Source organism: Camelus dromedarius, chromosome 10 (genome assembly GCF_036321535.1).
Source record: "Camelus dromedarius isolate mCamDro1 chromosome 10, mCamDro1.pat, whole genome shotgun sequence".
In the NCBI taxonomy this organism is placed as follows: Eukaryota; Metazoa; Chordata; class Mammalia; order Artiodactyla; family Camelidae; genus Camelus; species Camelus dromedarius.
In genome coordinates this window covers 30,191,513-30,209,614 of record NC_087445.1, presented here as the reverse complement: position 1 = coordinate 30,209,614, position 18,102 = coordinate 30,191,513, and the positions used below count along the sequence as shown (strand labels likewise).

At 39.9% G+C, this 18,102-nt stretch overlaps 1 protein-coding gene across 1 annotated transcript in view; it reads right to left on the bottom strand.

Annotated features, from left to right (window-relative positions):
- GLDC (glycine decarboxylase) overlaps nucleotides 1–18,102 on the bottom strand; it is a 118,932-nt gene that overhangs the window by 44,891 nt on the left and 55,939 nt on the right. Inside the window, exons 5-6 of the mRNA XM_064490233.1 lie at nucleotides 11,215–11,350; nucleotides 3,377–3,541 (exon numbers count right to left, since the gene is read on the bottom strand). Of these exons, the coding sequence (XP_064346303.1) occupies nucleotides 3,377–3,541; nucleotides 11,215–11,350 (301 nt within the window). The remainder of the gene's footprint in view (nucleotides 1–3,376; nucleotides 3,542–11,214; nucleotides 11,351–18,102) is intronic.

Below are 18,102 nucleotides of genomic sequence, written 5' to 3'. Positions count from 1 at the left end.
ATGAATACATGGGGTAAAAAGAAATGGGTGAGGAATACAAGTATACTGTGCTATGCATTTAATTTTTCAGAGAGGTCCATAATGACCAGTTAACAGCGGCTTTCTCAATGGAATGGAACTGAGAAACAGTAAGTTTTACTTTTCATTATAGCCTTCTCTCCTATTTGAATATTTTCCCACTATGAACAGGTATTATTTTCATAACAAGCATAAATTAGAGAAGTGAGTAGAGCTGAGATACAAAATCAATTATCCAATGCACAGCGCTCTTCACAATTTAAATCTAAATACCTCTGGAGAAAAGAGCTATCTAAGCCTAAATGACCTAGGATGCAAACAAAAACACTACTATTTAAAAAAAAAAAAAAAAAACAAACATTTTCCTAAAAATAAGAAGTACAAGACTGCTTTTCAAGGGTAAAATTAAATGCAGGATGGAGGCTACGAGAATTATGAGAGAGGAAGCAAACCAAGCATTTGCAGAGTGAGTAGCCCAGTTCCTCTAATCAGTTCAGGACAGACCCCCCTGAACCATCAGCTACAAAGGCCTCAGCTTCAAGTGTGAGATGAAAGCTTTTACTTTGAAAAAGGTAGTGGGGAGAGATGGGAGGGCAGCAAGAAGGTGGATGGGTTAGAAGATAAGGTGAAAATGAGTGAAAAGCTGAGAACAGAATGGGCATGGACATCCATAGGATGACAGAAGCAAGAGCCTGAACACTGCCCTGGGACTGCTTGGGAAGCAGAAGGGCCTGGAACTTAAGAGGCCTCCGTACCTGCCAAGTGAGTTCGGGGTTCACAAGTGCAACACTGTGATTTATATGAAATATATATTTGATCACTCACATGACCAAAGTATATTTCTCATATATATTTGGTCTTCTTCCACAGAGGGTCACTGCTTCCAAAACTCTTGGAATTTCCTAAGTGTGGAGAGTGATCAAGGTGTCTTTTATTATGTTAATGATGTGACTTTTGCATCCCATCTAAAGATGGGAGCTGGCTGCCAAAAGAAGCCAACTGTGTGATCAGAGGGCTGGAACTTTCAGTCCCACTCACTGATCTCCAGGAAAGGGAGAGGGGCTCAAGGCTGAATCAATTGCCAATAGCCAAGATTCAATCAACTGTGCCTATGTAATGACATAAAAAGGGTGGGGGTTGGAAAGCTTGTGAACTGGTAAACACAAGGTGCTCTGGGGAGAATGGGGATCTCTGAGAGCATGGAAACTGAGCACTTTCCACATACCCAGCCCTGTGCATCTCTTCTGTCTGGCTGTTCCAGAGTTATATCCTTTTATAATAAACTGTTCCTAGTAAGTAAAATGTTTCTCTGAGTTCTGTGAGCTGCACTAGCAAATTAATCTAACCTGAGGAGGGGGTCCTGAAAACCCCAGTTGGTTGAATACAGGTAACAACCTGCACTTGGGATTGGCATTCTGAGTTGGAGGGGGTTGTTGGAACCCCAGTCTGTAGCCAGTTGACCAGAAGCAAAAGTAACAACCTGGGCTTACAACTTGCTGGTGTCCAAAAATTGTTTGTTGGTGTGAGGGGAATGCCCATCCCTGATTGGAACTGATACCAGGATCAATTGAACCACACCTCCAGTCTGTGGAAGCCAAGAAAGAGACTTACATGGACATTCAGAATGTAAACAAAGAATGTTGCCCACCAGTTCTACAAGGATCAAGCCATTAGCCCCTGCAGTCACCCAGTCAACAAGAGTCTGAGGCCCAAAATCTCAGACGGACACACTATCAATGTAGGCAGATTTCCCTACAAGATGACCACCTACATGAGAATCCTATCAGGAAGATAAACTCAAATGTATTCATAAGGCAAAGAATTAAAGAAGGTGACTAAATGCTAACTAAATGTTAGCCAAAGTTAACCATGACCCAGCAATGCTACTTTTAGAAACGCGCCCTCAGGAAATAATCAGAACTTTCAACAAAGATTTATCCTAAAGATGCACAAAAATATCATTAATAGCAGTAAAGAAGGGGAAAATATAATGCGTAACAACAGAGGTGAGTTACATAAATTATGGTACTTCCGTGCAAATGAGTACTAATATATAGCCAATAAAAGCCATATTTTAGAAAGTTGATTAAAGAAATAGGGGAAATGTTCACCACATACTGTTAGATAGAAAAAAATAAAACAAGTTATAAAACATTAAATACAACCTAAGAATAATATTCTTCATAAAAGAAGGAGATATTTATGTATTCCATTACAGATTGCTAGTTTCTACCCAATATCCATTCTGTCACCCATAGTACCAGAACCCCAATATATAAGGGACAGCAATGTGCCCATGTGAAAAAACTACATTTCCTCAGCTCACTTGTAGGTAGGGGTGGTCAATGAAGCATAAGTAAAAGTCAATGAATGGGAGCTTCCAAAAAACTCTAAAAGAGGGCTTATTTAGCTAGAAGTATCCTTAACCCTGCCTCTTTTCTTCTTCCTGAATGCAGATGTAGTGGCTAGAGCTCTAGCAGTCATCTTGTGACCGTGAGGACTGTAGACAGGGAATGCTACCTATCATTCCAGTAAACAAAGAACGTCGCCTACCATTCCAGTTCTACAAGGAAGTAGCCATCAGCTACTGTGGCCACCCACCGATGAATTCCTGAGGTGAATTCAGGATGGAGAAAAACAGGAAGTATTCTATGCTTTGGATACTGGCCCTAGACAGTTAAGATGCATTTCTAAAGAATAATTTCAGTAAGCCCAGACTCTTTGCATCTTCCCATACATTGAAAAGCACTAAAATCATTAACTTGAGATGTCTGTTCTTTGAAATTAGCAATAATCTTTTGATGTTCCACTAAATGTTTTTTTCTCAGCAAAAAACTTCCTACGTATCCTGGCTCCTCCCTGACCTCTTTGAAACAGTTTCTTAGAGCTATCTGAGAGACTGTCTCTTAGGCAATGGTCCTAAGTAAGATCCCTGAAAAAAAGTTACCTGGCAACTTTTAGGTTGTACGTTTTTCTTCGGACTGCCAGATGAAAGCCTCACACTAAAGACAGGAGAGAGGGGCATCGGTCCCTGATACTATCTTAGAGTTGCTATTACATCCCTGAACGTAACATTATGTAGTGAAGAACAAACGGCCTTTCTTACACAATGTAAATCAATAAACAATAGAGGCCGTTTAAACCACTAAATTTTGATCTTTTTGTTACCTCATCTAACTAATATAATGATGCTGATACAATGTATCTCTCACACACAAATGTATGTATTTGTGTGCATGTGAGACAGAGAGAGCTATCACTGGACACTAACCAGGACAGTGGAGTCCCCACCTGCACAGCAGGAGTGACACTGGAAGATGTCCCTGATGCTGAGGGACTCTCATGCTGGGCCTCTCACCTGTGGCAAAGCTGCATTGCCTCTGCAGCCGCGGTGGCCTCATCCAGCAGGGATGCATTAGCCATGTCCATGCCTGTGATGTCACACACCATGGTCTGGTAGTTGAGTAAACTCTCCAGTCTCCCCTGAGACACCTCTGGCTGGTATGGAGTATACTGGGTGATCCTGTGAGGGACACAAAAGACTATGACAAACTGCGAGTCCACTATTCACAAAAGTTCACAAATTGCCTTCATTTTAAAATTCAGTATCTGAAAATTAAGTTTGCCTCTCTTAAAAATTGTGTAATACATCAATAAGCTTACTTCTTGTCCTTTATAAAGCAGCTCAGAATTAAATTATAGTAACAATATTATCCTTTGGAGATAATCAATACTTACTTTTCCATCGTTCTAGGTTACTTAATCTTACATTTCTATTTTAAATATGTGTATTTTATTGTAAGCTGGCCTTAAAATCCACTTGAGCCTACCTATGGTATTATAAATAGAAATTTCACTTCCATTCTTTTAGCTAAAAGCTCACCTCAATTATGGTTCACAATAAAAATCATCCAAGAATCTAATACCTAACACTCAAAATTTGGGGGTTTGGGGAAGAGGAGCTTTATTTGATACTAAACATAAGTTCTACAGGCTCCTAAGAAGTTAATGGAGGTCTATTTAAGAACTGTCACTATCCAGTTATTAAACATTTATGGAAGTTAACTCCACAGCTATCAAAATTCAAGAATACAAATAGTTAGAAGGCAGTGTAGACATGAATTCTAATCTGACATCCTCCAGTTATTAGCCAAAAATGTGTCTCTAGGTATATGAGTTAATTCACTTAGTGCCTTCATCCTTTTTTTCATCCCTTCATTCGTTCACTCATCCTACAAATATTTACTGCATGCCTACTAACTGCCAGGAACTATAAGTTCTGGGAGCACATCATAAGCAAGATGGATAACAGCCCCGATCTTAAGGAGAATATATTGTAATGGGGAAAAAGAGACAAAAAATACATGAAATCATTTCAGAGTGATAAACATTATAAATAAGAGGATAGAGGGTGACTGAGGACTTGTGACAGAGTTGCTATCTTTTCACCGAGAATTCACTCACTCTACCACCAAAGTGTGTCAGACGGGGGTCCACGCTCCTGCTTGTGATTAACATTGCTTCATATTTCTACTATTTTCATTCTTCCAAGCCTGAAGAGCATTAGGAAAAATGTTTAGGTTTTTTGTTTTGTTTCGTTTTCATTTTTTTCAACCCCTTTTCCTTTCTCTCCTGTTCTGGTAATCATATTCAGGATATTTCCACCCATTTTATTTTCTTTTCTGATGGCTTTGAAACCAATGTCTTCTTACCTTTGAGTAGAGTGGAGGAGTTTGCCTTACCAAGCAATACAATATCAAGGCTTTGGAAAAAACTTTCCTGAAACTTTCATTGGTGTAGTAGTGTGTGTGTGTTTGCACAGCAGAGTACATTTTTGCTTCAATTAACTCCTTGAACAGTCTGGCTTAGCAACTGTAAATCAGTTTGCCAAATTCTATGTGGGTGGTGAACTGGAATAAATGAGGCACACAATGCATAATGTAGACAAAGTAAAAAGAGAATCTGAGCAGAAATGGGGTCACACAAAAGGCACAGACAAGGGGCAATTGTGACCTGAGAGCAGATAAGATCTTCATACAGAGCATAGCCTGCCACCACAAATAAACATGCTTAGATTGCCTGGGTAATGAGAAATTTTCATTTTACTCACAATCTTTATTTGACATATAGACAGACACACAAACTTAGACACACACACACACATATCATTTAGCCCATCTAAAGAATGGGAAAGATTCGGTAAATCCACAGAGCTAGATACAGAATATTCCATAAGAAGAGAGAGAGAGACACTCCAAAGAATTCATCACAGCACTGAATATAATAGTGAAAAATGAGCAACAAACTAAGTGCCCACTAAAAGGTGAAGGACTAAGTAAATCAGACAATATACTTACACTACCATGGATTCATTGTGAAAATGATGTGTAAAAGAATATTTCCTGACAAAGAAGATGCTCATGATTCATCAATTTAAAAAGTAAAATGTAAAATTCCATGGTCCCATTTTTGTAAATTTGTAAAAATACATGAACGAAAATGTAAATAGTGGTTTTCTCTGGGTGGTGAGATTAACCATAACTTTTCTTTTTATTTTATGTTCTAAAATAAAACATCAGACATCTAAATAAGACATCAGCTACCACTTATTAATATCTTCTGTGTGTCAGGAACATGTTCACAACCTCTTTTTTGCTGATTATGTTATACATGCTCATTGTAAAAAGTTGGAAAATGGAAATAACTGCTGAGAAAATGAAATCACCCATTATCCTAAAACTCTAAGATAACAACAGTTAACATTTAGGTATATTTCTTATTCCATTTTAATTTTTTTAGTGGAGGTACTGGGGATTGAATGTAGGACCTTGTACATGCTGCTAAGCATGCACTCTACCACTGAGCTACACCCTCCCCACCAGGTACGTTTCTTTTCATTTTTTTTTTTTTTATTTTTCTTTCTCCATCCATTTTTCTGTTGTGTTGTGTGCCCCTTTCCTTGTTGATTTGTGACTTTTATTTATGCATTATTTTTTTCTCCAGCTTTATTGAAGTATAGTTGACAAAACTGTATATATTAAAAGCATACAACATGTTTTGATATGTGTATACTTCATGAAATGATTACTACAATGTTCGTTTCAGTTTCTTTTTGACATCACAATCATATTTATATTTCAAAGTAAGATTACACTCTATATATACACTTTTGATTTGTTTCTGTTAACATTATTCCATGAATAATTTCTAATAACTTTAAATATTATTCATAAACATGCACTTGTTATGTGGTATTAAATAACTTATTTAACAAGTCCTCTCAAGTTGAATATTACTTTTGGTTTTAACTATTAGAAATAGGGGGATGGGTGTAGCTCAGGAAGAGCGCATCCTTAGCATGCACAAGCTCCTGGGTTCACTCCCCAGTACCTCCATTAAAAAGAAAGAGAAAGAAATAAAGAAACAGAGAAAGAAAGGAAATAGTGTAATAGTGAACATCCTTATCTTTGTGTTATTTCCTTTGAATAATTTTAAGAATTTCAGTCCATATGCCATTTGTCTCCAGAAAGTTCTTCTGATTCTGTATTCCCTTACAGTAAAATAGGTTTCCCTGCATCTTCACCAATACTAAGCCCTGGGTGTCAACCTAAATTCTCTGTGAAATGGGACAAGTCATTAACCTCTCCCTGCCAATTTCTCCTGGCCATCAATGGAGATAGTATCATCTGTGTTAGATTTTATCTTAACACTCATATCTGGTAAAAATATATATAACGCATCTCGGAAATGGCAAAGTCCTTCCCAAATGTAGCTTGTTTTGAAGTTTTTAATCTGCTGTTCTGGTCTCATAGACTTCTCCCAAAGAATTAATTCATAGTTGTATTCAGAGATTATTAGATATTTCTACTTGGAAACAAATTTTTTTCTGGAAATTCATCACATTCCATGTCGGCGTCACATTCCCTATTCTTCCTCCAACTTCCTCCAATTATCGCCAAAGACAGTTTCTCTTCTTGAATATTCTTATTCCCACCATTATGCCAATTCTCAAGGTAAAAACTCCAGTTTTTTTTTAGCCCCAAAGAATGACCAATCGCCATTAGTCTTCCTTCCGATGTCCTATATCCATCCCTGTCTTTATTGCCTTACTAGCGTAGTGCAGTGCACAAAATAGGAATCATCAAATATGTCCAGTGCAAATGTGGGTACTTGACTTTCCTGCTCAAATGAGATGGCTCCCTGGTTACCTGCAGGAAAAAGCCCCAAACCTCCCAAGGACAGTGCCTCACACCTAAGACCAAGCTATTCCTTCAGTCACAGGCTTTGGGATTTGATATACCTCCTCCCCTGCTCAGCCCTTCTCTCCCTGTTTAACCCTTTCATAAGTCCAAGTTCAGGCTGATAAAGCAGAGACGCTTAAAATTGTTTTCTTGCAAAGATGACAAATATATGATTCTACTTCTTCAATTTGTAAACTCCTGTTATAGTCCATAGGTTTTTTTTTTTAATTTACACTACTAAAGAGGCATAAATGATCTTAAAAATCATCTATTAATGGACTCAGATCGGTGAGTCTCAAGCCTGGAAATACTAAATAAACCCTCATTTCAGGAGAAAAATGCTGGCACAGGGCTGGCCATACTGCATAGAAGGGTTTAGCTGCCTCAGGCAAAACAGTGATCAAGAAAATGTCTGTGATCTACAATTTCTATGTTCCAACTGATATTAACTCAATTGGTTTCCATTTCTGAATGTATTTTAATATTAAAAACAAAAGTATCTGCATATCCAAGAAGGCATCCTGCCCTGCTCAAAAAGGATACTTGATGTATTCAACATGGCATTAATATTTATTCCAGAATAATCAGTATTGTCTATGATTTTGACCAAAAAGAGGGAGGGAGTGCGGGTTCGGGGTCACAATAGAACAAACATTCATGAAGCTCTCTCATTTTAATCAGTGTCAATGTTACACAGAACAGAAATAGTCAAAGAAAATGTACATTTTTTGATATTAGTTAACTGATGTTATCAGCAATAAAAAATTTCAAAAAGTAGACCCCATAAAATATATTCTAGGCCTGACGTAAATTTTCTTGTAAAAGCCCGCACGTTTGTATTCTCTGGAGGCTATTTTGCCAATTTATTTTCACCTCACGTCACCGGAATTTGTTGGTTCCATCTCTATGGCAACCATTCAGAAGGATGATAATGTGAAGTCTACCCACACTCATGTGCACAGCCCTCCCTATCAGCATTGGAGAGGGGCAGTATCACCCTCTGGTTCGGATCAGCTTTAGGAGAACACAAAGGAACAATACTTAAAATACATCCAGAAACCAGGACTGAAAAGTGAAGAACAACATTGTCTCCCTCTCAAAACACTGGCAGCTCCTACAGTAAATGAACACATCCGCTCACAGCCAGGAAGCAATATGGTGAATGCTCTGCACAGCCACCGAGAGTGAAGACCACTGGCCAGTATTCAGACAGCTGGAACGCTGCAGCCCATTCGTGTACTTTTGAGGCTTGTTTTGTAAGACGGAAGAGAGACAAACCATTTGCTTTTGAAATCAAACTTGAAGTTTACCATCCAAAGTTTTACCACTACCCCAGGGCCCTCAGCAACAGAAATACATTCACACGCACACACACACACTCACCAAAAGCAGAAAAACTATTTCTTTGACGGTTCATTCCTGTTCTGTTATTAATAAAGAAATGCAGCATATTAAAAGTGAAAGCTCTGGGCAGGGATAGCAATGCAGGAATAACTAGGCCAACAGATCTGGTTCCTACAATGATGGCAATCGAATCACTGCATGTGGGACTAACACCCTCACCAACCAGGACTACCTTTGCAGTTAGGCAAAAGTAAACAAGAGGCAAAGGCTCTGTGCTTCCCACTCAGCCTGACCAATGCCCTGAGCTGCACACATGGCTTGTTCCTCGGACCCACAGGCCTGGGCTTGGGCACCACATGAAGGCTTGCTGTGCTGATGGCCCAACACATGTTCACTCACTCACAAACTCAAACACATGGAAACCAGCTGTTTGCGGTTGGTAAGGGGCAGAATGTAAGTTCACACATGTTAAGTAGTCAAAACAGTCTATTCCTAGTACTAGGAACCCTTTGTGCAAAGTTTAATATTAGGTGGGGGGGGGTATAGCTCAAGTGGTAGAGTACATGCTTAGCATACATGAGGTCCTGGGTTCAATCCCCAGTACTGCCTCTAAAAATAAATAAATAAACCTAATTACCTCCACCACAGAAAGCAAAACAAATTTAAAATAAAATTAGGTAGGGTATCAGGTTTAGTCTCTAAAATGTCAAGACTGTCAGTTTGTATACTTAGACAGGGCTGCATATTTCTCAGTGTGTGTGTGTGTGTGTGTGTGTGTGTGTGTGCGCGCGCATGCGTGTGTTTTAGAGGTGATTAGATGTTTTAAAGAGAGAATGGGAGTCGGGAGGGGAATGAGCAGGGGCTCACAGAGTCAGGGAAATGAAAATTTACAAAAACTGGGAAGGGGAATGCAGTGGTGGTTGGTCCACGTGAAACCCATCTGGGTTTGCTAAGCGGTGCTCAAAGAAGTTAGGCTCCTACTGTCCCACAGAGGCTGAGAGACAGGGGCTCCATCTTCATGTATTGACTGGAACAAACAGTAAACTTGCAGGGCATTTTGAGTTTTCTCAGGAAAGCACTTATTTCTAAGGTTAAAAAAAGATCAAAAGGACTAATAGATGTCTCAATAGTCTGTAATAGGATGGGGGGTGGAGAGTTCATATATGAGGCAATTATACCAAAATGAGAATTCTAGTAACTCAATTCAAATTAATTCTCACAAAATTTTATTAAATAAAACTTTTTTTTTTCAAGTTGCAGAGGATTCAGTAAATGTTTAAGATTTACTGCCGTGGATCATGTACTTGGTATTTCAAAAACTCACACAGAGGCAATTCCATGCTTTCCCACAGGGAAGTTCAGCTTCCCTTTACTAAAGTTGATTTTTTTCTATATGCCAACTTAAAAGACAGTCTCTGGTCTTGCTATAAATACCTTTGAATTGCAAAGGCAATCACTTATTTTGTCCTAAAAGTTTTACTAAAAGTTAAATTTACCTCAAACACCAACCAAGTCAAAAAAAAAAAAATCACCTAGGAATTATCATCACCTTCCCATGCTTGGTTTGTTTCTTTGCTAGAAATAGTAAGTGCACACATTCCTTTGGAGATAAGGTTATCCGTTGAAATAAAGTTGCAATTCAAAGATGCTAGTGTATATAATAGCACTGATCCAAAAACAAGGAAGAGAAAGGCCCAGGGGTCCCCATCTCAGACAGTATTTCCCAGTAGGTGGAAGAAGCAGATGCCCTCATCTGTTCCCAGGCACCTCTGAAGCATGGTCTCTGACCGTCAAGAAGTATTCAGGGTGTTTTCTTGTTTAGTGCGTACTGGGACGGGAACCTGTTTCCTTCTTTCTATCGTAGAGCAAACAGGAACAGAAAAGCAAAGTAGCATGGAAGTTTTCCTCAAGTGCAGGAGAAATATTTTCAATTTGTGCAACCAGTGGCAGCCAGAGGCAACGAAAAGGACAACTACCACCCCCTGCCTTCCCACCCAAGGACTAGGAATGAGTTACCTGATAGGTGAGGACACAACAAGTAATTGACATTGTCTTTATTTCTAGAAAAGCCTGTAATAAAGCTGATATTCTGCTCTTCATTTACCTGACACTGTGTCTTCTTTTCAGTAGGTCATGAACCCAGAATATTGGTTGAGGGGGTGGGGGTGGGGAATGGATTAACTGTTACTCCTGAAATCCTGACAGAAGACAATGGACCAAAATTCTGACTCACTGAGTAAGCACAGACATAGCCTAAAATCCCAGTGCCTCCCTGAATCCACCCACCTGCAGGTTTGACGTCTTGCTCAAATATGCTCACTAGAACAAACATGAAGTCAGAGAGAGGAAGACATGACCAGCAGCCACGATTTTGAACTCCGGATTATTTTATGGGAATAAAAGTGGGAAGAAGCTTCTATTTCCTCTACATTTGAGTAAGGAAATCTCCCAAACTAGAGGAAGCCAGGTAGGTTCCTGCAGATTAGAGACAGCACCAGAGTACAGGTGTCAGTGGGCAAGTTCTGAGGCTGGGGTGGGGTCAGGGGAAGCCTGGGAAGAGTCACGCAAATCAAATCACAGTACTCTTGTTTTTCACCAAGAAATACATTACCATCCTGAGTTCTCCAGTAAGTTCCGCAAAACTGTCTGTGGCACTGAGCAGTTATAATAGCCCATGCCAATATACGATCTCCAGATCTGGTTCTTGCTGGAAATGGCATGCAGAGTTGCAAGGATTTCATTTTCACCTGATTGTGGGAAAGAGAGAAAGGTTACAGAGAGAATGTCTCAAAAGAGAGCTCCAGTTATATTTTAAAGTCCTAGTTTTGTTTGAATATTTATATCAGGAGAACAGCTATATGGAAAAATACAATCATCATCACCCCAGCAACACTAAGTACTATATGTAGAAATCTGAAAAATCCCAAAACAACACTCCTTAAGGTTGGTTCCTCATAATTTTGGGGGGCTCTTCTTTTTTTGGGTTGTTTGTCAGAATTTCCCAATTTTAACACTTGCCTCATTCCAAGTTTCTTTTCTGTTATCTGTACATTTCTGTTTTATTTAGACCAAGTAAAAATTCTGCTCTTTGTAAATTATTGTTTTAAATTGTCTTGTATCAATAGTTGGTATAAGTTTTAAATAACGCATGACCTACATTTTTCTCTACTGATACTTTTTCCTTTGGGTCACCAAAAGGGATACTTATTTAAAAAAAGCCTTTCACTCATCAAAGTAAAATATCAGTTATAATAAAAGACCCACATGTAGTTTTAACTAGCATTCCCACTAGGACACTAAAGTAGTTAAGCAGGAATTATAAAGGTTCTCAGATACAGGTGAGACCCTATTTTGGGTCATTCATAAAATAGCATCTGTCATTTTAAACACTAACTCATTGCCAGGAATTATACCAAATGCTTTCCACGCAGCTTTGGAAACTAAGGCATGAAGGAGATCAGGCACCCAAAGCTACACCACCTTAAATTAAACGGTTACAACCCAGCCTGTCTAACTCCAGCTTCCCTACTTTCCCCACTGGGCCAGATTCAGATCTGCTGTTTATAGTGTACAGATACTTTCTAGATACAAATAACTTTACATTGTTCCTTCTCTGCCCACTGCATATAAATCATGCTACTGAAATTTAAGTGAGATTTAACTATTTAGGCAAATGTCTGCCTCCTTTAAGATTTTCTTAGGCACTCAGTCACTTCAATCTTGGAATCAATCGATTTCATTGTCACAAGTCTAGGTACAGCAATCTCTAAGATGGCAAATTGGCCAGGAAGATGCTTCACGTTGTTTTAACCCTACTGAACTTGATGTGAATATTATTCTCATTCATCCTTCTTTTTCTTCAATAAAAACACCTTCATCCTCCATCCCACATGCTTTTACAGGAAAAAAATTCACAAGATATGTGTCATTTTGCCAGGCAAGGTTAATGAAAGAAAAGATAGTTTTGTAAGTATCAATTTCATGAGTAATATAATCCAACTGCCTTATGATGAACAATGTTGCCTTCTTCCACTGAACATTTAGGAAACGCAGGTGAAAGCACAATAAACCAATATCTGAGGAGAAATGCAATTGCAACATCCTTAACAACAATCAGGAACAATCATGCAAGAAATCCAATCACTTCCCAACATCTTCTTAGGACAGAGTGATTAAGAAGCCCAGTAGGAGGGGAGCCAATTAGCTGTGCCTGGCAGGCCCCCGATGCAGCAAGGCCAGCTCCAATTAAGATCCTTTGCAAGAGGGACAGGTCCCTGTTTCATATTATGCCATGAGGACAAAAGGTCCAGCTCTCAAATGAGAATAATCTTTGAAGGGCTTTGTCTGTCAAATCAAGAGTTTAACCTTTGAGAGTCATAGACTATAGAGTAATATGATTTTTTTCCTACATTATAGAAAGATAATTCTATTAGTATTGTGGATAGTCAGAGGGGAGACTCTAGAAATAGGAAGATATGGTAAGAGGCCAGTACAACAGTTCAGGAGGGAGATGGGCTGGGGAGTGTTGTGTGTTAAACTGTATCTTCTAAAGAGATATACTGAATAGGTATCTGTGAATGTGACCTTATTTAGAAGTAGGATTTTCACTGATGTGATCAAGTTATGATGGCATCATGCTGAATGCCGGTCAGCCCTGATTCAATGACTGTAGAACACAATGTGATGACAGAGCACTACAGGGTCAAAAAGACTCACTTCTCAAGCTTGAATTCTTCCTGTTACTATAATTCTTTAAGTGAGTTCAAAGTTTTCCATTTTCACCCCTTAAAAAATTAGACTGTGCCAAGTGAGTTGATGGGAACTGCAGGAAGAGGAGCTCCAGAGACACAAGGAGATGGCTGCAGTGGACCCAGTACTGCCCCTCTGCTCCTAAGATCTCACTCTGGAGCTTTCTCAGATAGAAACTTCTGTGTCTCAGATTGATCATTTTTATGCTTCTGGGGCTTATCTATCATTAATTTGCTCTTCATTTATGCTAATTGGCCTAAAAACATTTCAGGCGTTTCATTCAAATGCACAAAACATCAGAGGCTGCGATGAGGGATGCTGATATGTATTTGGAGGCCCCAAGCTCTCAACTAGAATGGTGGAGGACTCTGATTCTTCCTTTTGTAAGAAAACCCCTTCTCTCATACCTCCTAGCAGCGCTGAGGGGAGAGTCCAGTGAGAGAGCCTCAATCAGAGCCCAGTTCCTTTACTTGTTCCTTCAGCAGCTTCCTGTCACCTGGCCCTAGTCCTGTCCTGTCCGTATGCCTAAGGAACAGAAGACACCACCCTAGACCAGCCAGGAATGTACTGGCACATTCCACATCAGTTCAGGGTCTCCAGATACATATCAGCATCCCTTAGAGTTGCCACTATGTCTTATATACTTGGATAAAACACTTGAAAAAATTTAAAGGCTAGTTAGCAAAAAATGAAGAGCAAAATAATTAATTATAGATAAGACCCAGAAGTATCAAAATGGTAGAAGCCTGACACACACAAGTTTCTAATCCTACAACAGATATTCTCCAGCCCCTATAGGACCAAACTTCCCAAGTACCTGTGGGCTTTGCCCCTACCCAGCTAGGGCTAATACAACTAGATCAGGCCCTCCAGGATCCACAGCTTCCAATTTCATGGATTCAACCAACTAAGAATCAAAAATATTCAAAAAAACTTTTTTTCAGAAAGCCCCCCAAAGCAAAACTTGAATTTGCCATGTGCCGGCAACTATTTACATAGCACTTACACTGTGTTTATAACAATTTCAAAGCATTTACACTGTATTAAGTATTATAAGTAATCTAGAGATATTTAAAGTATACAGGGAGGATGTGCACATGTTATATGCAAATACTGCACCATTTTATATAAGGAAATTGAGCATCCAAGGATTTTGGTACCCGTGGGGTGAGGGGTATGGGAGGGGGTCCTGAAACCAGTCCCTCCCTGATACTGAGGGCAACTATATTTCCTGATTGGCTTACATCATAGCCTGTTCTTTACAAACAATTTTAACCTTCTACTGGGAACAAAATAAGTTAACAGAATGAGCAGTCCTCTGTACACCAAGCTAATGGACATTCCTGAGATAGCAAGAGTAGGGTAGGTACTTGGTCATGCTTCTGAAAGTTAGAATGGTATGAGAAGCCCTTACTATTCACTCATCCATTGCTTATCATGACCAAACTTCCCATCTTGAAGTTGAGACAATCTGTGACTTCAAAAGAGTTAAGTCACTTCTCATATGATAAAATCAAGACCTCAGGCATTACCAGTCACATATAATAAAAAATCAGTATCCAAACATACAGCTTCATAAGTGTATGAATTGTTTTAAATGTTTGTTCACTGGTCACCATTTCTCTTACCCACTAGTAAAATCTCACATTGGCCCAATCAGCAGAAGAGCCAACCCAGTGCATTTAGGAGCCCAGAGTTTGAATTATGATGTTAAATGATGCCAAGAGCCACTGGACATGGAGAAAAGGGGAGAAGTGGGGAAAGTCCACAATCAGAGCTTTACCACTGAACCTATCTGAAATGAAACACAGCAGAATCAGTCTCTAAGAACAAGTTTTGGGGCATGACTGATCTAAATAAAAGCCTAAATCCTAACCATGCAACGTCCACCAGTGTACTTCACAGTAGATTTAGATTCCTTTCTCCCTTGCAAAAGAATTCCTTTCTAGGGAAAATAGTGTGAGATCCTTAATTTCAAAGTGGCAGCAGCCTTTTCCCCCTACTGAATAAGAGAAGTATTTTACAAAGGCAATTGTGTCATTCAAACCCCAGGCAGCATGGCCCTAGGGAAGCTGTGTGGACAAAAGGCAAAGAGGAAAAAGATCTGTTTTCCCCCAAAGTGAACCCCACAGCAGTGCACACTCCTCACACTTGTCCCTCCAACTTGACAAAAACAGCTTCCTCCTGTGAACAGGCCCAGTTCCAGTAACTATCTTCCTAAAAGTGAAGGACAATGAAACAAACCAGGGAAGAAATATGACAGAATGAGAAAGGCAATGTCCATTAAAAAACACATGGGGACAACCTGTTCTCCAGATGCTTGTCTACAGCGCCTCACAAAGCTGCCAGATCTGTGCATTACTGTGCCCTCCTAGTCACGAAAGTCCTCAATACTTCAGCAATCTAAGCATTAAGTTCTTTTCTTGCAGAATAAATGCCCGCTTCTGACCTTGTTTATTTCTCTACCTCGGAGCATTGCATAATGCCCTGGTCCTAGTGTACCAAGAACAGAGTTCAGTGGCCTGGACATCACTCCCTAAGAATCTGCAGGTGGGTCTCACACGGTTCCTGCTTCTCAGAATTCAGTATGAATACTTTCTCCTTATCTAATTCCATGTAAGAGCCTTTCCAATAGTAACTCCCTTGTCACTTGCACCTAAAATGTCAAGAACTTTGTATGAACTACTACCCCCAAATAAACGTTCTAATAGGAGTAAGCTGATTAAGCTGTTAAATACTCACACTGCTAGGCCTAGGTTTTAATGTCCCATACATATGAAATTTGACAAGAACTGAGGAAACGTCAGGCAGGCTGTATGGGTCAAGGTATCTGCTACACCTCAACACACACACACACTATTCCCCACCCTTAACCCACTGCCCCACACAACCCAACAATTTTTTTTTGCCACATTTACATGGAAAAACGTATCTATGCTTTGCTTTTGCTTTTTTGATAATCTAAAAATATTATACCTAAGTTTCCACAGAGTATATATTATTCTACCATTTATATTTTAAAAGAGTAAATATTTTTGTATATGTTGTATATTAACAGAACATCTCTAGGATGATTCTTAGTAAACTGGTAAGTGGAAGGGGCTCTTGCTTTTCACTGTATACCCTTTTTGTGCTTTTGAGTTTTAGACAACATGCCTGTTATTTATCCAAAAGTTTAAAATTAAATTAAAATGTTACACCCAGAACAAAATCCTCCTTGTGAAATACATGGGTGCAGACACCTGCAGTTATCACTGTGGCTGGCTGCCCACAGAGCACTTTCTGGGCAGCCCAGAAGCACCCAGCACAGAGCAGTCACTCGATCAGCTACAGTCTCCCTCCTACTCCCTGCCCTTCATGTGCTTGGCAAGATACTCAGGAAAGGTCTCCAAGGAAATCATCTGGACTGAAAACCAACAAACTCATATTTGAATTTGCCCAGAAAGATCTTTTTCTGCCACAGGTTGAAGGGGAAAGCTTGGGCCAGTATGTGAGGACAGAGACGGCCTTAGCTTATTTTTCTTGCCAACATGCAAATCCTTGGCTTCAAAGCTGCTTAGGAACCATGGTGGGGGGGGGGGGGGGGGGTCAAAGGTCTCAATCAAGACAAACCATGAATGACAGCATAATCAGGATTTTCTAATTTTCTGAGTGGAAGCCAGAATTTGCATCCAAATTCTATCCTAATGTGCAGCCTTTCCCTCACATCACCTAATCATTTGCAGCACCTCTCTCCCTCCCTCCCCCAAAAGCCTGGGCTCAACTCACTTACCCAGCCCATAAACCCTACTCCCTCTTAGTTGTTAAGTTTCTTCCCCCAGCAAAGGAGGGTTTCACAGTCAAAGTCTGTTGAATCACAGAATTTGTTCATTCCAGAAAAGCAAACCAATCCATAAGCTCTGTGTAATGTAGAGTAATGACACGGAAACTTTTTGAATTGAAAACTCTTCGAGACTGGCAGAGAGGTGCCCCTACAATGTGTCAGGATGTGGTCTGGGCAGTACCACGCAGGCCTGACCTGGGGCTCTGCTCCCCTCATCCTAATCCTGCCAGGCTCTTTCCCATCTTCTTGCCCAGTCAATTAACACCCCACCTGATCCAGCCCCTCATGACCCTCAGGAGCTAGACCCCTCTGCCAGGCACCTCCAACAGGAAGGAGCTGAGGCATGTCCAATCAGTGCTTCTGACTCCTTGGTCCCTCACCTCCACAGGAGTGAGCAATCCCTACAGCTCTGCCTGCTCACCCCAAAACCACACAGGTTCAAGATCTTCATACCAGCTGTAGGATCCCAGAACAGCATCCCACGGTGGGAAATTGGGAATGAGGGGTACCAGATCTGTTATTTACTTCTCAGATTTGGGCCACACTACTTTCTGTGGGAAGGCTCCTCCCCAACCTCCTTTCATTCAATCTGTGAACATTTTTTAAAAAAACGTACAGAGAAACATTACCGTTCATAATATTTACTTGGAACACCAGATGACCTACATAAGCAGGCCAAATGGTCAGTTTGAAATGAGAAACAGGGTGGAAGTCCTAGAGTATTTGTTTTTCCTCTTTGCTGCCCTGTGGGTATATTGTTTTGGCCAGCAGAGCAAGAACCAGAAAGGATGAGTATGTACTAGTAAGAGTCCAACTCAAACAATTTAACATGCTTGTAGGAAAGAGATCATTTTTATAGATCAAAGGAATATAGGCATATGGAGAAATTTGTAGTCCATCACATAACTTCACCAACTAAATTATAAT